Consider the following 19,899-nt stretch of genomic DNA (forward strand, 5'->3'; position numbering starts at 1 on the left):
GTCAGAATGTCTTATCTGCCTCTTAAGCCACAGAGTGACTGAACAGGCCACTTAGCTGAGCTCCATTTCCCTAATCCGTGAGATAGAATAAATAAACCTTTCACAGGGCCCTGTGAGGCCCTAGCAGGAATTCATCTCAAGATGTGTCTAGCAGCCAGGTGATTCCCCAAGGCAGGGCCTGTCCCCTCAGCTGAGGTATCACAGGCCACACCCCAGAATACCCCCCCCCCCCCCCCCGCAATCCCCAATCACTGATGGCACCAACCTCCCATCCTTTCCTAAGGAGCCAAGTGTTAGGAGGGCTGAGGCTCAGCTGGAAAGTAGGATAAAGGTGGGGTGGTAGCAGGGTGACCCCACTGAAAGGTACAGGGGTCCTAAAAAGGAGGCAGAGCTGTGGCAAATCAGGCCAGCCTGGTGGGAGGGTCTTAAAGGCTGACATCCAACCCTCCTACTGGGTCCAACACCAAAACCCCTATGGATGGGGTTGAAACTTGAAGTTCTGGTCAGAGTCAGGATCTGCACAGTGGTGGCTGGAGGTTGCAGCTGGGAGTGGGGGTGTGGGGGTGGGGGTGGGAGAGCGGCACAGCTGGGGGTGGGGGGGGAATGGTACGCAGGCTCCAGACTCAGATATGAGAATCAGGGTGTTTTCTGGCCCAAGGGCAGACCCTCCCTGTTTGGGAAGCGGGACTGCCACAAAGGTGAAAGGCTCTCTCAGACCCACAATGGCCCCCGTGTCTGTGCAGCGTTCAAAGCATCAGCGAGGCCTTGGGCAGAATGGGCAAGTCACTCCTCCTGAGCCCAAGACTAGTGAAATCCTGACATTAACAGCTCTTCCCAGACTGGCCCCACGGCTTCGCTGGCTCTTCCAGTCATGACCTAGTGCTCCCACTGCCCAGGGCACTGCCTGTGCACGCATTTTAACGACAGATCTCTTTAACCACGTAGAGGTTTTTATTGAACGCAAATTCAGGGGCTCCAAAGCCTGAGGACAAGGGAGACTGGGGGTTGCACTCAGAGGCCCAGGCCCCCTCTGGGCTTTACTCCCCATCCCACCTCCCCTCACCCCTTCCTGACTCAACAAGGTCTCAGTAGCTACGGATCTAAGCTACCCCACTCTAAGTAAGTAACCCTCCCCGCCCTCCCCCTCCCCCATCTAGCGCTTTGCCAAGCAGGCCTCCACGAAGGGGCATGCTGCTGCTGAGGCCAGCTCTCTGTTGACCTCTTTCTGGATTCTTCCAGAGCCTCCTGCTGCCTGTTGGGACTACCTCCAGCCCCTCTTCATTACCCATTTCCCATAAATCTCCAGGGCATATAGCTTTCTCCTCCCTAGCCCCCTCTCCTCCTAGAATCCTCAACTCCTCCAGCTTTCCCACTATTCTAAAGGTTTCTCTAGCTCCGTCCCCTCCTCTTCTGCCCACCAAGCCCTGCCCGACAGGGCCCCAGGTCAGCGACGGCCAGCGGCGTGGGTCCGCTGGTGGCGGATGAGGTCGGAGCTCTGGGAGAAGGCCTTCCCACAGTCATCGCACTTGTAGGGCCGCTCCCCGCTGTGCACGCGGTGGTGCTGCAGCAGCGTGGAGGAGCGGCAGAAGCCCTTGCCGCACACAGCGCACCGGTAGGGCCTCTCGCCCGTGTGGGAGCGCTGGTGCTGAATCAGCGTGGAGGAGCGGTTGAAGGTCTTCCCGCAATCCGGGCAGCTGTAGGTGCGGCCCGGCAGGTGGGTGCGGGCGTGGATGGCCAGCACAGAGCTCTGGCCGAAGCGCTTGCCGCACTCGGGGCACTTGAAAGGCTTCTCGCGGGCATGGCTGCGGGCGTGGGGGATCAGTGCTGAGCGCTGGGAGAAGCTCTTGCCGCAGATGCCGCAGCTGAAGGGCCTCTGCCCAGTGTGCACCCGCTGGTGGCTCCGCAGGGACGAGTTCTGGCTGTAGCACTTGCCACACTCGGGGCAGCTGTAGGGCCGCTCGTGGCTGTGCGTGCGCTGGTGCCGCAGGAGGTAGGAGCTGTCTCCGAAGGCCTTGCCACAGTGCGGGCACTTGTAGGGCTTCTGACCAGAGTGAGTGCGCTGGTGGCGAAGCAGGTAGGAGCTGTCGGCGAAGGCCTTGCCACAGCGGGGACACTTGTAGGGCCGCTCCCCCGTGTGGGTGCGCTGGTGCTTGATGAGGTCAGAGCTCTGGGAGAAGGCCTTGCTGCAGACCTCGCATTTGTAGGGCTTTTCGCCCGTGTGGATTCGCTGGTGCTGGATGAGGGTGGAGCCCCGGCCGAAGCTCTTCCCGCAGATGCCGCAGATGTTAGGCCGAGGGCCCTGTCCACCCCTGGCCCGACCACCCCGTCGGCCTGAACCCCGAAGGGTTCCTGTCAGGCCCAGAGGATTCTGGAGCATCTCAAACTGGGGGGTAGCCAGCAGGGCCCCCGTGGGCATCTCAAAAGGTGGCCCTAGGGGAAGGTCTGCTGTGGGCTGCTCCCCAAACCCCTGTGCGAAGGAGTCCAAGGGATGGACTCCCAAGGGGATGCTCAAGGGACTCTTTGCCTCGGGACTGAGAAGCACCTCTGTACCTTCCTGGAATTTGGAACTTTGAGCTTCAAATTCAGGGCTTTGGGTTTTGAACTCAGGGTTCTGGGGTTCGTACCCAGGGCTCTGGGGCTCATACCTCGAGCTTTGAGATTCATACCCAGGGCTCCGGGGCTCATACCCAGGGCTTTGTGGTTCAAACTCGGGGCTCTGAGAATCTGAATCAGGGGTTCTGGGTGCAAATTCGGGGCTTGGGGGCACAAACCCAGGGCTTCGGGACTCAAAACCTGGGCTTTCAGGCTCAAACCTGGGGCTCTGGGGTTCAAACTCTGGGCTTTGTGACTCAAACCCAGGGCTCTGGGGTTCCAGCCCAAAAGGAATCTCTTCCACCTCATAGTCCCCAGTGCTCTCTTGCTGAGAAATTTCCTCTTCCTCATTCTCACGCATGTTGCCTGCAGGATCAGAGAATTACAGAAAACCCAGATTGTGTGGAGCCTGGAAGGTCGCTGGGTCCCACCATTAATTAGTTGCACAAGCCGCTCCCCGCTCCTCAAACATGGTCGCTGGCCCTCGTGCAGGTGCTGAAATTCCCACCTTCCCCACGGCAAACCCGGGACACCCGGCCCCCGCCCCCACCGCCCCCGGTCCCAGGTGTCCAAACCCCCCATTCCCCTCCCCGCCCACGGACCACAGCCCCCTCTCCCCTCCCAGGCACGCTCCTTGGAGGGGCGCTCCCTCCCTCACCTTCCAGGGACCCTTCGGGCCCCACTTCGTCAGGACTTTGCACATCCCGGGGTTCGAGGCCCCACGGCGACGCCTCCCGTTCCATCCCCGCTGGCTCCCAGCGCGGCGGCGGCGGCGGCGATGGCGGCACGATCCTGCGACCCGGCCTGGGAGCCCCGAGACCCAGGCCCTCGCCGCCCGCCACTCAGCGACGCCCGGGGGACCCGGCTGCCCGGCCCCAGCCCCCAAGGCCGGACGTCTTGACCCTGGGCCTCTCTGGCCGGCCGGGCCCCTCCCCTCTCCTCCCCGCCCCGGGGCCCCGCCTCCACCCACAAGGTCTCGGCTGGCTCTGGGGCGCTCACAGGCCCCCACGCGTGGCCTCGGAGGGAGGGGGGACCTCACGACTAGCCCCGCTGCCCCCAGGCCCGGCTCCCGCCCGCGACCCCGCCGTCTGGCCCCCGGCCCCGGGCTGGGCTGCGGCAGCCGACCCCTCCCCCCGCAGGAAGTGTCCGTCCGCGGCCAGTTCCCCCGGTGGCTAGCGCCGCGGCCTCTCTAGGAGCGGCTGGAGGTGGAAACTCGTTGGCATTAACCCTGGGCTGGATGGCCCCGGCGTCGAGGTGGGCGAGGACCGAGCACCCTGGAGCCGGCGGGCGAGGCTGGGCAGTTTGTGTGCCTACGTCCTCGGGCTCCGTCCGTCCGGCGGCCTATCTGTCCTTCCTCTGGGCTCGGCATCCGTCAGTGACTGTGGCCAAGGGCGAGGGGACAAGCGAGACCAAGGTCAGCGAGAAGGAGCGACGCTTCCCGGCGCCGGCGGGGGCGGTGTCTCGCTCCCTGCGCTCCCGGGCCTCGGGGTCAGCTCCGGTCGCGCCTCGGAAACCTGGACGGGCCCCCGCCCCTCCGTGAACTCATGGAAACTCTGGGGCACCCCACGCTCCCGCTAGAATTCCACTGCCCCCCGCCGGCGCGCCCACCCCCGCCCCTCCAGGCTCCCTCCTCCCGGCTCCTAATTTCCACCCTCCCTACCCCGTCCCGCTGGGCTAGGATCGTTGCCAAGGAAACAGCTCCGCCTCGAGTTCCCAGAGGCCCCGCCCCTGCCGCTCAGGGCGCTCAGCGATTGGCCAGCAAAGCTCGCGCTCTCGCCGCCCCGCCCTCTCCCGCTACACCCGCCGCTCGCCGTTGAAGGTCGCCGGGGAACGCGAGTCCCCCCAAAGCGCCTGCGGGAGGAGCGGGCGGGACCTGCCCGGCGTCTCCCCTCCGGCTGGGCCTCTGCCTTCTGAACTCTCCCCGCCCCCGTTTCCCTTCATTATGTTTTATCTGCCCGAAGGATGAAAGCCTGGGAGTGAGGGCAGACACCCTTCCTCCCGGGTCTCCCCGCTCGCCGCCAGCGCTTCCCCGGAGGGGCCCGCCGGGAGCTCCGCCCTCCGGGAGGAGGCTGCCTTCTTTGCAGCCACCGCGCCTCCTGCCGCCTCCTTCCCCGAAGCCTGGGTTTAAGTCCGACCTCGGGAGCCTCAGTCCGTGGTTCCTGGGCTCTCTCCCAGGGAGGCCAGGGCTCTGGGGGAACTTCTCCCAGGTGAGGGTGGAGCGGTAGTCGGGGTGGACGTGGACAGAGAACCGTCTGGCCTTTACGGTGGCGGAGAACTCCCGGTCCCTTCTTGGGGAGGCGCGTAAAGAAAGGAAACCGAGGAGCGCTGCCCGAGTGCAGCTGGAATCAAGGGGGGAAATGACCCCAGGAGACACCCTGAGAGGACCCAGCTCTCGTTCCTTGCCGCCGAAAACTAGTTGGGTCGCCTTCTGGTAGCTGAAAAGCCGATGCTCTCATTGTGAGGGGGGCAGGAGTCGTGGTTTGTGGTCTCCTACCTTCCCAGACAAATGAAGGGAAGAAACTGGTAAGGAGGAAAGATGGCATCTTCCGTTCTCCTGCAAAGAGGCGGGATCAGGATTGGGAGGATTCCAAGTGGTAAAAGGCTGGAGAGAATGTCTGCATAGAGGCCTACAAACAGGATCACTGATACCCTCCCACAAATAAAGCGGGCACCTCCAGAGCAACCGCTTCCAGCCCCATGCCTCTCGCCATCCCGGGTCTGCCCTGCAGCCTCCTTTAGGATGAACACCTGCAAGTGCACTGATTGGGAAGTGCTGGACCTGGGGTGCCCCTGCTCATCCCCAAAGCACTCACACACGTGGGCGACAGAAGTCTCCTTCATGAGACTTTCTGACCTGCTTACCCAGACAATTCACATGGGAGAGCAGCCGCTCTGCAGTGAGGAGCAAAACTTCCAGCGCAGGTCTGACATGGTCCACCGCCTGTACTCTCCACAGATGGGCTACAAGCCCACATGTAGCAGAAGTCGGTCCAGGGCTCCAAGCTGCCCGGGCACCATCATTTCCACGTGGAAATTCAGCCTCACTGGTGCCTAGAGGAAGAGTGGCCGGCTGGCTCCCAGGCAGCCTCCTCTAGCACCAGACCTGTCTACGCAAGAGGCTTTCAAGAGGCGGCAGCCAGCCCCGTCTGCCACCCATAGCAGCGAGAGGCTCCAAGCACAGGAAAGCCTCTGATGACGGTTCCAGCTTGTCCCAACTAGGGTGCTAATCCAAGGCAGGAGTCCACTGGCCTTGCTCTCCCACTGTGTGCTGGTGAGGAGCCTGTGTGTCCCAAGGTGAGCAGCCACTTTCTCCACATCATCATCCCCTGGTGTGCTCCTTCCCTCTCTTTAAAATCAGTAAGTTAAAAAGATGAAGTACACAGAAAGAGAACCTGCCACAGCACAGCCCCTTTGGCAAGAACAAAGGAAATGGTCTTGTGTCCAGCAAGGTCATCCCCTGACCTAAGATTTGACACAGGCCCTGAGACCAACCCCTCCTCTTTCAAAAGCTAAGAGCAGCTAGAAAATAACATTTCATTCAGAGCAGTGGTTCTCAAAGTTTAGCAGGCATAGAATTCCATCCCTGGAATAATACTTTAAACAACAAAGAATTTAAATTAAAAAAAAAAGCCAAATTGAAAATATAAAGAGCATTTTTTAGAAAAAAGATAAATCAAGTTGTATTAAATTTTATTAGGTTAAAAAACCTATTCTAGTAGATGTGTGGTAGTCTAAGCTCCCATCAGTCCTAAATTAGATACTTCTATTTTAATTTCCATATGGATAAAGTACCTTACCAAATACTTTTAAGGCTAAATAAAAAATGTAAATAAAGACTTTTAAACTCTTTGGAATACTAACACTAATGCTAATTAAAGTAGGTCTGGACCTCATTCAAAAAAAAAAAAAAATTCCATCCCTGAAGATTCAGATTCAATAGCTAGGAACAGGGCCTGAGGAAGCTAGCTACATTTTTTTATTGTTGCTGTTAATCTTCACATGAGGATATTTCTCCACTGATTTTTTAGAGTGGAAAGGAGGAGCCGGAAACCTCAATGTGAGAGAGACACATCGATTGGTTGCCTCCCGCGTGCCCAGACCAGGGTACATGCCCTTGACCAGGATTGAACCTGGGACCCTTCAATCCACGGTTGATGCTCTGTCCACTCAGCCTAACCAACTAGGGTGCTAGCTACGTTTAAAGAAACAGTATGTGATTCTTTGGCAGGAAGGCCTTACTTTGAAAAATACTGGCCTAATGCAGGTTTTAGCTTCTTTGGGTCACAGCTTTGCACATCCTGTTCCTAAAAAGATGCACGTAACCATTTCTAAAAAGCTTAGGGGTCTTTGGAATTCAAATCAATACCCTTATTTTAGATGGACAAGCCAGGGACATGTGGTCATGGCCTCACCTCGCACAATGGCCACATGGATGGGCTCATATCTGGTACAGACAAGCACTTCTCCAGTGAAGCCCTAGAAACTCTTTTGGCTTAAATTGTTTCAGGTTCTGAGCCTCAGAGGCCTGCAGTAGCAGAAAGAGAGCCCTACCCTTGGTGGAAGTACCCGTGCCAAGAAATGAGGAGCTAAGAATGGAATGAGGTTTTGGCTTAAGCATTTCATGACACGATTATGGTGGTAAGTTAGGTCCTGAGGCAGGAAGCAGAAGAGCTGGGTCTGGAGTTCCGGCCCTACGCAAGCCTTGCAAACTTCAAAGCACTCAGAGAAAGTAGTCATTATGGCATCTTTAATTGGCTGAGGCTTGGGTCCAAATTGGGCTTTGAGTCTGAGCTGAGTGAGAATGGTGTTTCAGGCTGGGTTTTCCCCAGGCAGCCTGAGAGTTAGATGTACACTGCCTTCTTTAGGGAATTAAAAGCTGGTACAAAGGTAGCTCCTACCACTAAGGTGCCTTCTCACACCATTCCCACTTATGACAAGGTGGCACACTAGCCAGTCCTCCATGGAAAGTTCAGGTGGGCTCAGACTTGGAATCAAGTCAGTTCATGACTTCACCTGAACAATGTGTTTTCCCCAAATCTTCTCTTTAGAAGTTTCTCCAGATTGACAAATCTTCCTCCCTAAGGTAGGCAGACACAGGGCTGAGTAAAGAAGGCAAGTACACACGGGCCAGCAGAGGACATAACCCCTATTCTTCCTCAAGTGAACGTGTCCAGGACAGGGTCTGCCCATGGCTGGCTGCTTCCATCGCCTGGGCAAGGCTGGGCTCTGACCACAAAGGAATGAATAGATGGCTAATGGAGTCACAAGGCGAGAGGGCAGAGATCGTGTGCAGAGCTTGGGAATATAGATGAGTACAATCCCCTCTGGCTACTTCTCCCAATGTTCCTGGCCTAGCTCATGCTGGTGGGTACAGAGTGAAGATCAAGCTTTGCTTGTTTGCCCTCGGCTCTCACCTCAGGCTGGTTTCTCCCTTGCCTTGGTCCGCTACATGGCCATCTTCCCACTCCTCTCATACCTGGGCTCCACTGACACAGGGCTGGGCTGTCTCCTGTCCTGGTCAGTGCCTGGGTGCCCTCAGAGGGAGTGGGCAGATACCCCCAGAACCCTGGCTGAGACACTGAGAAATTCAGGAGCGGTGTGACCAAGGCAACAGTAAACCAAGATCCTGCCATCTGTGTGTGGCCTGGGTCAGGTTGCTTAGCCTCCCCCAATCTCAGTGTCCCCAACTGCGAACGCTCAAATCTCTTCCAGTTCTAACACGTGATGAGGCCCTCCTGGTTGGGTCTAGGGTGGATAAGGCCTGAACCATATGGCTCTCCCAGGGAGGCCCAAGGAAGACTGCAGGCACCGCCGGGCGGCTGAGAGCAGTGCTGTGGCAGAAATGGCCCTGGTGTAGGGCAAAGATTCAGTCCTGCCTGCCTCTTCCTGACCGGGCAGTTATGAGGGTGAAATAAGTTCATGGAAAAGACAGTACTTTGTAAACCATAAGATACAATGCAAGCAAGATCTAAAATAAAGCCTGCTTTTACTTCTCTCCTGTGCCCTTTCACATATATGCCCTCTATGTAAATCCCTGATTCAGGAAAACTTGAATGCTACAGACCAGCTGACGCCAACCGGTGGTCCGTGGACCACTGGTGGTCCGTGAGGTCCAAAAGGTTGGCGACGGCTGCCCTACACCACGGTTTGCAAACTCCAATTACCAGAGGAGCCCAACAGGTCATGTAAAGGAGAGGGAAACGCCAGGTGGAGCGAGCCTGCCTGGAAGAGACGTGGGCAAGCCTGAGCGCCAGCTGACGCTGGTCGGGAGCTGATGAGGGCGGCGAGCATGCCGAACCGGAGCACAGGTCCGGCTCTATCCAGAGGGAACAGCTGCCCCCGCTCCTGCCAGCTGTGGTTTTGTGGGAGTTTAGGTAGAGCTGCCAAATCTTTGGATTTCTCGAGAGAAGTCAGAAACCTGGATTTTGTGTGAAATCTTAACCAAAAATTTGTAACATTTTAAAATTCTGACGAGGCCAAAAAATAAAAGAGCTGCAGGCCAGATTCAGTGCACGGCCACCAGTTTTTAACTTATGCAGTGAAAAGGCAAATGGGTAAAACAAGGTTCTCTTCCACCTCAGTCCTCTTAACTCGTCTGAGAGACGGCCTTTTCTTCCCACAGCGGAGGTCAGCGGGGTCTGACCTCGTCCTAACTCAGCAAAGGGGGCTTGTAGGCTAGGCCAGCAGAGACCGAGGTGTCCCGTCAAGCTGGAGAGCACCTAAAACATGATGGCGCTTGTCCCCCAGGTCCAGTTCTTACAAGGAATTCTATGACCTCCCTGGAGCCCCCAGAGGTTCAGTACAGATTCCAGCTTGGGCCTCAGGAAATGTTTAGATCTTCACCCTTGGTCTTCTCACCTTTGAGGCCATCACCCACACTCCTGGAAGATCTCTGGGTAGTGCTGGAAGCCCACAGGTGGGTCCAGGTCCCCTTGGCCAGGGGTCAGGGGCACAGGCAACCCACTGGCACCCTGGCCCTTTCGTCCCCCGGCACCAGGCCTATGGACCCACTGGTGCTTGGCCATGGCCGACTTCTGGCCAAAGCACCTGCCGCACTGAGGACAGGGGTAGGGGCGCTCCCCGCTGTGGGTTCGCCGGTGGGCTGCCATTTCGGAGCTCTGCCGGAAGCAGCGCCCACAGTCTGGGCAAGGGTAGGGCTTCTCGCCTGTATGGGTGCGCACGTGGCGCCGAAGGTCTGAGGCGTGGGCAAAAGCACGGCCGCAGTCTGGGCAGGGGAAGGGGGTCTCGCCGCTGTGGACCCGCCGGTGCTGGCAGAGGGCAGAGCTCTGGCTGAAGCAGTGGCCGCAGTCAGCACAGCGGTAGGGCTTCTCACCCGTGTGGACCCGTAGGTGGGTGGTGAGGGCAGAGCGCTGGGTGAAGGCCCGGCCACAGTCCGGGCAGCGGTGGGGCCGCTCCCCACGGTGGATGGCGCGGTGCTTGCTCAGAGAGGAGGCCTGGCCGAAGCCTTTGCCACAGTCAGGGCAAGAGAAGGGCTTCTCCCCCGTGTGGGTGTACAGGTGCTCCACCAGAGTGGAACGCCAGGCGAAACTCTTCCCACAGAGGTAGCAACCGTGACGCTGGTCTGCCCTTGGGACAGGGGGATGGGCAGAGAGTGGGGGGCGACCCCGGTGAGGCCCCGTGGATGGCTGCTCCAGACCGTAAGGGAGACCAGCAGAAGGGGGTGTGAGAGCCTTCAGCCCAAGAGGCTGAGCGTCCGGGGCCCCGGGGCCTTCTCTCAGTCCTTTCTCATCCCTGGTTCTGGAACCTGCTGGGAGGTAAGGGGAGAGCTCAGACCCTGGCTTCCTTATCCTGGTCCTTGAATCCCACACCCCATGTGGTGAGAGGCACGCAGCCACCTTCTGGACCCACAGCTGCCTGTGGGCCTCAGCTCAGGACAGGCAGGGAAACGGAGGACACCTTTCCTCAGCTGCAGAGGACAGACAGCAAAGCGTCAGAAACAGAGGAGGAGGAACGTACGTTCTACCTCAGGGCCAGGGAACGGCTGGGCAGGCAGCAGATGTGCGGCCTGGATCGCCGGGGTGAGGAGATAGACGCTCAGGCAGCAGGCACCGCACAGGGAGACGCGAGCTTGGCTGAACCAAGCTCAGAGGCGCTGGGCATACTGTGCAACCAGCTGCAGGGTGGATGACTTAGAGGAGACCAGCAGAGCCAAGAGGAAGGACGCTGCTCCAAAATATAACAAAAAAAGAAAGTAAACTGCCCTGACCGGTTTGGCTCAGCGGATGGAGTGGCGGCCTGCGGACTCAGGGGTCCCAGGTTCGATTCCGGTCAAGGGCATGTCCCTTGGTTGTGGGCACATCCCCAGTGGGGAGTGTGCAGGAGGCGGCTGATCGATGTTTCTCTCTCATGGATGTTTCTAACTCTCTATCCCTCTCCCTTCCTCTCTGTAAAGAATCAATAAAATATATTTTTAAAAAAAGTAAACTAACGCACAGACAGAGGAGCTAGATGGAGGCAAACAGGAGGGAGGATGTGGAGCAAAACAGAGCTTCAGGCCAACAGACGTGAAGGGCGGGAGCGGGGTGGGAGCGGAGAGGCGGGGCGCTCCCAGCAGAGCCCGTCACACAGCGGGCCGGCTCCGGGGGGACTGCGGCCGGGGCAGCATTGGGCGGGGCAGCATTGGGCGGGGCAGCATTGGGCGGGGCAGCATTGGGCGGGGCAGCATTGGGCGGGGCAGCATTGGGCGGGGCAGCATTGGGCGGGGCAGCATTGGGCGGGCAGGACGGTCAGGCCCAGAGGAAGCCCGGGGGTCGGCGTCCCCAGTACCTCACCCGTGTCTTCTCCTGCCGGACACGCTCCCAACTCCGGGTCGCGGGCGTCTGGCCCCCACAGCTCAGCCTCTTCCTCCACCCAGGCGATGAGGGCCGGCTTGGTGCCTCGGAGCCCTGCGGAGAGGAACGCGCACCGCGCTGCCGGGAGGGGGGCCCTGGCCTCTGGCCCCTCCCCGTGCAGGGCCCCCCTCTCTGCAGGGCCCCCCTCCCCGTGCAGGGCCCCCTCGCCGTGCAGGGCCCCCCTCCCTGCAGGGCCCCTCCCCGTGCAGGGCCCCCCTTCCCGTGCAGGGCCCCCCTCCCTGGAGGGCCCCTCCCCGTGCAGGGCCCCCCTCCCCGTGCAGGGCCCCCCTCCCCGTGCAGGGCCCCCTCCCCGTGCAGGGACCCCCTTCCCTGCAGGCCCCCTCCCTGTGCAGGGCCCCCCCCCGTACAGGGCCCCCCCCTGTGCAGGGCCCCCTCCCCGTGCAGGGCCCCCCCTCCCTGCAGGCCCCCTCCCTGTGCAGGGCCCCCCCCCCGTGCAGGGCCCCCCCCTGTGCAGGGCCCCCTCCCGGTGCAGGGCCCCCCTCCCGGTGCAGGGCCCCCTCCCCGTGCAGGGCCCCCCTCCCGGTGCAGGGCCCCCCTCCCGGTGCAGGGCCCCCTCCCGGTGCAGGGCCCCCCTCCCGGTGCAGGGCCCCCTCCCGGTGCAGGGCCCCCCTCCCGGTGCAGGGCCCCCTCCCGGTGCAGGGCCCCCCTCCCGGTGCAGGGCCCCCCTCCCCGTGCAGGGCCCCCTCCCTGCAGGGTCTCGGCTGCACAGGGAGAGGGGCCGGGCGGCGAGCAGCAGGCCCTCACCGAGCGCGCCCAGGTGGCCGTAGTTCTCCCGCATCACGTCCCGGTACAGGGCCCTCTGCGCGGGCCGCAGACACCCCCACTCCTCCGGGGAGAAGTACACGGCCACGTCCGCGAAGCTCACGGGCTGGGGGCTCCTCCCCGGGCGCGCGGCCGCCCCGGGTTCCTGCGCGGGGAGCGGGGCCGGAGGCGGCGCCATGGGAAGTGCCGGCCCCTGGTCCGCGGCCCCGCGTGCTCCCGGGCGGCCTCTGCGGGGACCACGCGGCGGCTGAAGCGACAGAGACCGGGGCCGGGCGCCCTCCTAGGAAACGGCGGCCACGCGGCCTCACGAACCCGGCTCCTCCGGAGTTTGGCCCAGATGACGCCATCCCGGGGTCTCCGGGGCCTGGTCGCCAGCCCTCAACCAAAATGGCCGCCCCGGCTTCCCCCGCGCAGCGGCGCCGCCTCGCCTGGGCCAGCCCCCCGCCCCCCGGGCCGCCCCCCACCCCCGCCCCCACCCCGCCCCCCGGGCCACCCCCCGGGCCACCCCCGCCCCCCACCCCCCCCCCCCCCGGGGCCGGCCCCGCTCAGGTTGGAGGACCCGCCCGCCCGGCCCACTGCGCCTTTGGAAGTTCGGGCCTTACTCTTCGTGGCTGGGCCGCCTATAGCTGGGCTGTGGCCCATCCCTGGCTGCCAGTAACTTTTTCTCTTTTTAAAATATTTTTTACAGAGAGGAAGGGAGACGGATAGAGAGTCAGAAACATGGATGAGAGAGAAACATCCATCAGCCGACTCCTGCACACCCCCCACTGGGGATGTGCCCGCAACCGAGGTACATGCCCTTGACCGGAACCGAACCCGGTTAGGGCGCCAGCAACCTTTTCCTAAATGTTGGGGGGAGGGGAGGGGGAGTAGTGAGTAAGGAGACCGTTCTCTGCTGGAAGCTTGTTGGGGCCTGGAACTGTGGGGCCTTCTATCAGGAGATGGGGGGCGCGGGGGGAGCGCAGGTGAGATCTGAGAGGTCAGGACCCTTTCTGCAGCTCACCTCCCCACATGCCTGCAGCACCTCCCCAACATCCGCTCACCTCCCCACATGCCTGCAGCACCTCCCCAACATCCGCTCACCTCCCCACATGCCTGCAGCACCTCCCCAACATCCGCTCACCTCCCCACATGCCTGCAGCACCTCCCCAACATCAGCTCACCTCCCCACATGCCTGCAGCACCTCCCCAACATCAGCTCACCTCCCCACATGCCTGCAGCACCTCCCCAACATCAGCTCACCTCCCCACATGCCTGCAGCACCTCCCCAACATCAGCTCACCTCCCCAACATCCGCTCACCTCCCCAACATCCGCTCACCTCCCCAACATCAGCTCACCTCCCCACATGCCTGCAGCACCTCCCCAACATCAGCTCACCTCCCCACATGCCTGCAGCACCTCCCCAACATCAGCTCACCTCCCCAACATCCGCTCACCTCCCCAACATCCGCTCACCTCCCCAACATCAGCTCACCTCCCCACATGCCTGCAGCACCTCCCCAACATCAGCTCACCTCCCCACATGCCTGCAGCACCTCCCCAACATCAGCTCACCTCCCCACATGCCTGCAGCACCTCCCCAACATCAGCTCACCTCCCCAACATCCGCTCACCTCCCCAACATCCGCTCACCTCCCCAACATCAGCTCACCTCCCCACATGCCTGCAGCACCTCCCCAACATCAGCTCACCTCCCCACATGCCTGCAGCACCTCCCCAACATCAGCTCACCTCCCCAACATCCGCTCACCTCCCCAACATCCGCTCACCTCCCCAACATCAGCTCACCTCCCCACATGCCTGCAGCACCTCCCCAACATCAGCTCACCTCCCCACATGCCTGCAGCACCTCCCCAACATCAGCTCACCTCCCCAACATCCGCTCACCTCCCCAACATCCGCTCACCTCCCCACATGCCTGCAGCACCTCCCCAGCATCCGCACGCCTCCCCAACATCAGCTCGCCTCCAGCTCAGACCGGCTCCCGAGCTAACCTGCCACCCTGCCTCTGCACAGCAGACGGCCTGGCTCAGGCTGAACCCACCCCTTTCTTCCTCCAACCTGCCCCTCCTGGGGTCTTTATCTCAGCAAATGCACCCACTCGCCCCATCCTTTCTACTGGGCGGTTACTGCCTGCCTGCTTCCTGCTCCACACGCCTTCATAAGCACCCTGCCCTAAGACTTGATACTTTTCCTTTGGCCAACAAATCAATCACAGTATTTCCACACTTCGTGGCAATGCACTCCCCACCGTCAGCAGGTTCTGGCTGTCATCCTGAACTTTCTCTGCGGGCCTCCATCTGCAGCAGGGAACAGAGAGGCATGAGTAGGAACCACAGGCAGGTGCAGAGGTCACCAGGAGAAGCCCAGGTGTCCAGCAACGGGCAAAACTACAAGCCCTTGCAGGACCACTCCCTTAAGCATTAACCCCTGGGGATGGCTTTAGGCCTCAGCTGTGCTCCAGGCCCAGCGAAGCAGCAAAATCAGGGACTGCCTGTGGCTGGCATCAGGACCAGCTGCCTTGACTAATGACCCCCTGGAGCCAACCAATCAGTGGAGACTACCACCCTAAGGGGGCGCACCTGGAAAGCTGATGAACATTCTATTGGATCCTCCCCTGGGACCCCGAGATAAAGGGATAAAAGCTCTTAAGACAGGGACCTAGTGTGCTCTCTTCTCCGGGGCATGCTCAAGCCTTTCCTCCCTCTCCCATCTCTCAAGGCAAGTCTCTCTCTCTCTCTCTCTCTCTCTCTCTCTCTCTCTCTCTCTCTCTCCCTCTATCCCTCCCTCCCTCCCAAGCTCCAAGGGCCCTTCTTTTGGTTCTGTAGCTCGTTTCCTGAGCCCATTTCTTCTATGGCTCACTTCTTCTACCTTTGTGACTTTCTAAATAAACTTTCTCTTTAAAAAAAAATTTTTTTTATTGACTTCAGAGAGCAAGGGAGAGGGAGAGGGAGAGATAGAAGCATCAATTATGGGAGAGAATCATTGGTTGGCTGTCTCCTGCAGGCCCCACACTGGGGATTGAGCCCACATCCCGGGCCTGTGCCCTTGACCAAAGATGGAATTGGGACCTCGTGGTTCATAGGTCAATGCTCAACCACCACTGAGCCACGCTGGCCGTGCTAAACTTTCTTTTGTAGTTTGAGTCTTCGCTCTTAATTCTTTCTTAGCCAGAACTCGCGTACTGAGGTTGCTGAACTGAAGTCTAACACCTGCCAACGTTTCCAAAGGCCTTCCTGGCGGATGCTTCTCCCCACCACCAGGGGAGCTTGAAAGTAAAGACTTGATTATGGCAGAAAGGGGAAAGGAGGAGACAGAAAATCTGGGAAGCGTTAGGACTCAGAGTTGCCCAGGACTCAACCTCAGCCCTAGCTCTGTCAGCCTCTCGGGACCCTGAAGGACACAAGAGAAAACAGGACATTTCCATTAAGACCAATAGCATTTTGTCACCTGTCAGTACCCACCCTTGCCATGGTGCCCATGACACACAGGCCTGGAACAGCTCTGGGTAGTCCTAGACACTCAGGGCTGTCTGGACCTTCCTGGGGAACAAGCAGGGTTTGAAACTCTGGGTTGGCCCCTGGGGCCTCTGGCACCAGGCTGGTGAGCCTCTAGCTGAAGACCTACCTCCTACAGCGGGGACAGGAGTAGGGCCACTTGCCTGTGTGAGTCAGCAGTTAGCATGAGCGGTACCATCTGAGGCGAAGGCAGGGGCCGCACTAGCTGCAGAGGGCCTGTGGGAGCACACGGCTCCTTGATCCCGCTCGACTCCAACTGTGGGAGCGCAGCTCCTCGGACGCCAGGTATTAGACGGAGACATGAGGAGTCGCAGGCATACAGGAGAGACTTCACTGTAGACCGAGTAGCCATTGCTACTATAGGAGCCATCGAAGTAGTTCTTCAAAGTAGCCCCACAAAGGCAGTCCCACAAAGCGGCCCAGCCCCCCCCCCCCCGGCTGGTCAGTGGCCTTATATACACGCTCACACAGAAGAGGCCTCGTGCCCATGAGTGACACAGACGCTACATGAACATAAACAGGTTACATCAGGGGTCCTCCAACTACGGCCCGCGGGCCACATGCGGCCCGCCGAAAACATTTATCCGGCCCGCCGGGTGTTTTTGCCGCCGCTGCCTGTCCTGCTTAGCAGCCGACTCGTCCCGGGCCTGCAGTGCGCACGTGTGGAATGTCTGAGGGACAGGGAACTGGCCCCCTGTTTAAAAAGTTTGAGGACCAGTCTCAGCGCGCCTTCCAGCCCCGCCGCTTCCCTGCGATCGGCTCCTCGGACCTCCCGCGCGGCATGGCCCCCAAACGCCAGTCCTCGCTCCCGCCCCAAGCGAAGAAACCCAAAGTGTCTCCAGCCCCCAAGCCGGAGAAGAAGCCGGCCCCTCCGGAAGTGCCGAAGGGAGAAAAAGAACAGCAAGAAGCAACTGAACATATTGATGAAGTACAAAATGAAATAGACAGACTTAATGAACAAGCCAGTGAGGAGATTTTGAAAGTAGAACAGAAATATAACAAACTCCGCCAACCATTTTTTCAGAAGAGGTCAGAATTGATCGCCAAAATCCCAAATTTTGGGGTAACAACATTTGTCAACCATCCACAAGTGTCTGCACTGCTTGGGGAAGAGGATGAAGAGGTGCTGCATTATTTGACAAGAGCTGAAGTGACAGAATTTGAAGATATTAAATCAGGTTACAGAATAGATATTTATTTTGATGAAAATCCTTACTTCGAAAATAAAGTTCTCTCCAAAGAGTTTCATCTGAACAAGAGTGGTGATCCATCTTCAAAGTCCACTGAAATCAAATGGAAATCTGGAAAGGATTTGACGAAACGTTCAAGTCAAACACAGAATAAAGCCAGCAGGAAGAGACAGCATGAGGAACCAGAAAGCTTCTTTACCTGGTTCACCGACCAGTCTGATGCAGGTGCAGATGAGTTGGGAGAAGTCATCAAAGATGGCATTTGGCCAAATCCATTACAGTACTACTTGGTTCCTGACATGGATGATGAAGAAGGGGGAGGAGAAGAAGATGGTGATGATGATGAAGAAGAGGAAGGGTTGGAAGATATTGATGAAGAAGGGGATGAGGCTGAAGGTGAAGAAGATGAAGATGATGATGAGGGGGAAGAAGGAGAGGAAGATGAAGGAGAAGATGACTAATGAACACTGATGGATTCCAACCTTTTTTAATTTTCTCCAGTCCCTGGGAGCAAGCTGCAGTCTTTTTCCTTTTTCTTTTTTCTCCCCCTCTTGTGCTCAGTCGCCCTGTTTTTGAGGTCTCTTTTCTCTCCTTTACACCATGGTTCTCACCTTATTTGGGGGGGATGTACCTTGAGCAGAATACAGTGGGAAAAGAATCTTTGCCCCTTTCTGTTCCAAATTCATTTTTATCCCTTCCTGTCTCAAGAAAAACTTAATGGAATCAACACCACCGTGCTCTGTGGGAAAAAAGAAAAACCTTCTGCTCCCTTAGCTCTGCTGGGAGCTGGAGGTGGCTAGGACCCTGTGTAGTAGTGCATAGAATTCTAGCTTTTTTCCTCCTTTCTCTGTATATTGGGCTCAGAGATTACACTGTGTCTCTATGTGAATATGGACAGTTAGCATTTACCAACATGTATCTGTCTACTTTCTCTTGTTTAAAAAAAGAAAAAAAAAATTTAAAAAAGGGGGGTTATAGAAGGTCAACAAAGGGTGGGTTTGAGATGTTTGGGTGGGTTAAGTGGGCATTTTGACAACATGGCTTCTCCTTTGGCATGTTTAATTGTGATGTTTAACGGACATCCTTGCAGTCTAAGATGACACTTTTAAAATTCTCTCCTAATGATGACTTGAGCCCTGCCACTCGATGGGAGAATCAGCAGAACCTGTAGGATCTTATTTGGAATTGACATTTCTCTATTGTAATTTTGTTCTGTTTATTTTTAAATTTTTGTTTCACTGGAAAGATAATGCTCAGTTTTAAACGTTAAAAGTGTACAAGTTGCTTTGTTAAAATAAAACTAAATGTGTACACAAAGGATTTGATGCTTTTCTCTCAGAACAGATTTCAAGTTTGACTTGTATAACGTATTGTCAAACTTGGTCAACTCCATATTTTATACGCACTTTGCAGGATGATCTCAGGGCTATGTGAACTGAGTAAAGGGGTTTGAATCAGTGTATTAATGTCTCCATAGCTGGGAAACATCATGAGTACAGTTTGTTATCAGTTTCTGAAAATTTTCAAATCATTTGGAATACCAGATTGCTCAAACTTAGTTCTGAGTATGTTGTACCTTTAGTTTTGTATATCAAATTGGCATTTTTAAAAATGGGTCTATATTTACCTGGATATAATAACAGTGCCTGCCACCACCACCAGACAGACCTGGTGCTCTAATGCCGAGTTACACACGGGGCTATTGCTGGCGTGTCTTCGTTGGCACTATAAAGGCGGCCCAGAAGACAGGCTCGCAGAGTAAGAAGTCCATATTGGTGGTTAAGAAACTCAGGTTAGGCGTACTTTTGTCTCAAGTACCAACTATTTAGCTTACCGTTCTCCAATGAGACCCGTCTGTGAATCTGGGCGAGATGATGGACTGTTTGCTAGATGCCATTGTGCATAGAACAACATTATGAGAAGCTACCTAATGCCTAAGCTTTTTAATGCTGTAAAGTATAGTAGCTGAAATTAAATGCCAGTTAACTTTTTCAGAGATGAATTAATGGACAGCCTGGTCAAATTCAGAGCTATTTGATGTATAAAACATTTTATAAGTGGAACTATTCCATCAATAGGCAAAGTGTAATAAAACCTATCTAGATGGATAGTATGTAATTTCTGCACAGGTCTCTGTTTAGTGAGTATACTGGTCAGGAATCTTGCTCCAATAAAGGAACATAAAGAGTAAAAATAAATAAATAAATAAATAAATAAATAAATAAATAAATAAATAAAAAGTTTGAGGACCTCTGGGTTACATCCTTGCCTGCATGCACGCATGTGGCAAATTGGCCTTGATCATCCGGGGTACTCTGAATAGGGTTCCCACAGGGTCCCTCTCCAGAGAGTGCACTGGACCAGGTTAAAGATGATGGCAAAGCATGATGCATTCGGGCAGGGAGAGTGCTGCGTTAGTGCCGATGCTGAGGCTGGGCACAGATGAGAGGAGGGGGCTCAGAGACCAGGTCAGTGTTTCTGATCCCAGGGGGATCAGACAACTTCCTCCCTCCTGGGGATCCCGAGCATCTGCACCCCACAGCTGGGTCTCCTGCTACCCAGGAGGGCTGGTTTGGGGTCTGGGAATCCTGGGGAAGAAACTAAACCACTAAAAAATCCCCCCCCAAAAAACAATACATTTCTTAATACTACCAATGCATTCCTCAGGCATCGGGATGTTCTAGGTGTTGGAGGTATTGGTGAACCACAATAAGCTTCCTGCTCTGACACTAAACTAATTTTACACTAAGGTGTGAGCTCTGCTGGCACAGGTGCGGACCTTGGGCAGGCTGTGCTCGGGTCTGTGCAGACACAGAGCGGTGTTCGGAGGTTTCTGCATGGGGCGGCGGCGCTCCGAGAGGAATTCCTGGAGACAGCACTTAGGTGGGCATGGAAGGGTGTTAGGTTTGCAGGTGTGGTGTGTACAGCGCAGAACGCAAGAGCGCAGGCTCGCTGAGCTAG

General features: G+C 57.3%; 3 protein-coding genes and 1 long non-coding RNA gene across 5 annotated transcripts; 1 reads left to right on the forward strand and 3 right to left on the reverse strand.

The window, feature by feature from the left end:
- Positions 1–935: 935 nt before the first annotated feature.
- ZNF768 (zinc finger protein 768) lies at positions 936–3,495 on the reverse strand. The gene is made up of 2 exons (XM_081090108.1): positions 3,251–3,495; positions 936–2,958 (listed from the first exon to the last, which is right to left on the reverse strand). Exons 1-2 carry the CDS (start codon positions 3,333–3,335, stop codon positions 1,445–1,447), a joined length of 1,599 nt encoding a protein of 532 aa, XP_080946234.1. The 5' UTR covers positions 3,336–3,495; the 3' UTR covers positions 936–1,444.
- A 5,043-nt stretch (positions 3,496–8,538) lies between these two features.
- On the reverse strand, positions 8,539–12,600 carry LOC308517564 (zinc finger protein 764-like). Of its 2 annotated transcripts, none has more exons than XM_081088770.1 (3): positions 12,210–12,600; positions 11,385–11,498; positions 8,539–10,357 (listed from the first exon to the last, which is right to left on the reverse strand). In XM_081088770.1, exons 1-3 carry the CDS (start codon positions 12,403–12,405, stop codon positions 9,462–9,464), a joined length of 1,206 nt encoding a protein of 401 aa, XP_080944896.1. In that variant the 5' UTR covers positions 12,406–12,600; the 3' UTR covers positions 8,539–9,461. The 2 variants fall into 2 exon arrangements, with proteins under 2 accessions (XP_080944896.1, XP_080944895.1); XM_081088769.1 differs by having other exon boundaries at positions 8,539–10,360.
- Positions 12,601–12,915: 315 nt separating this feature from the next.
- LOC308517565 (protein SET-like) lies at positions 12,916–17,877 on the forward strand. The gene is made up of 2 exons (XM_081088771.1): positions 12,916–13,017; positions 15,401–17,877. The coding sequence occupies exon 2, from the start codon at positions 16,416–16,418 to the stop codon at positions 17,397–17,399; it is 984 nt and encodes a 327-aa protein (XP_080944897.1). The 5' UTR covers positions 12,916–13,017; positions 15,401–16,415; the 3' UTR covers positions 17,400–17,877.
- On the reverse strand, positions 16,924–18,842 carry LOC308517566. Its single transcript, XR_013995853.1, has 3 exons — positions 17,421–18,842; positions 17,138–17,232; positions 16,924–17,049 (listed from the first exon to the last, which is right to left on the reverse strand). It is a non-coding gene; the product is annotated as an uncharacterized lncRNA (long non-coding RNA).
- Positions 18,843–19,899: the final 1,057 nt, after the last annotated feature.

The sequence above is a fragment of the Myotis nattereri genome, assembly GCF_964212035.1.
Source record: "Myotis nattereri genome assembly, chromosome: 4".
Taxonomy (NCBI): Eukaryota; Metazoa; Chordata; class Mammalia; order Chiroptera; family Vespertilionidae; genus Myotis; species Myotis nattereri.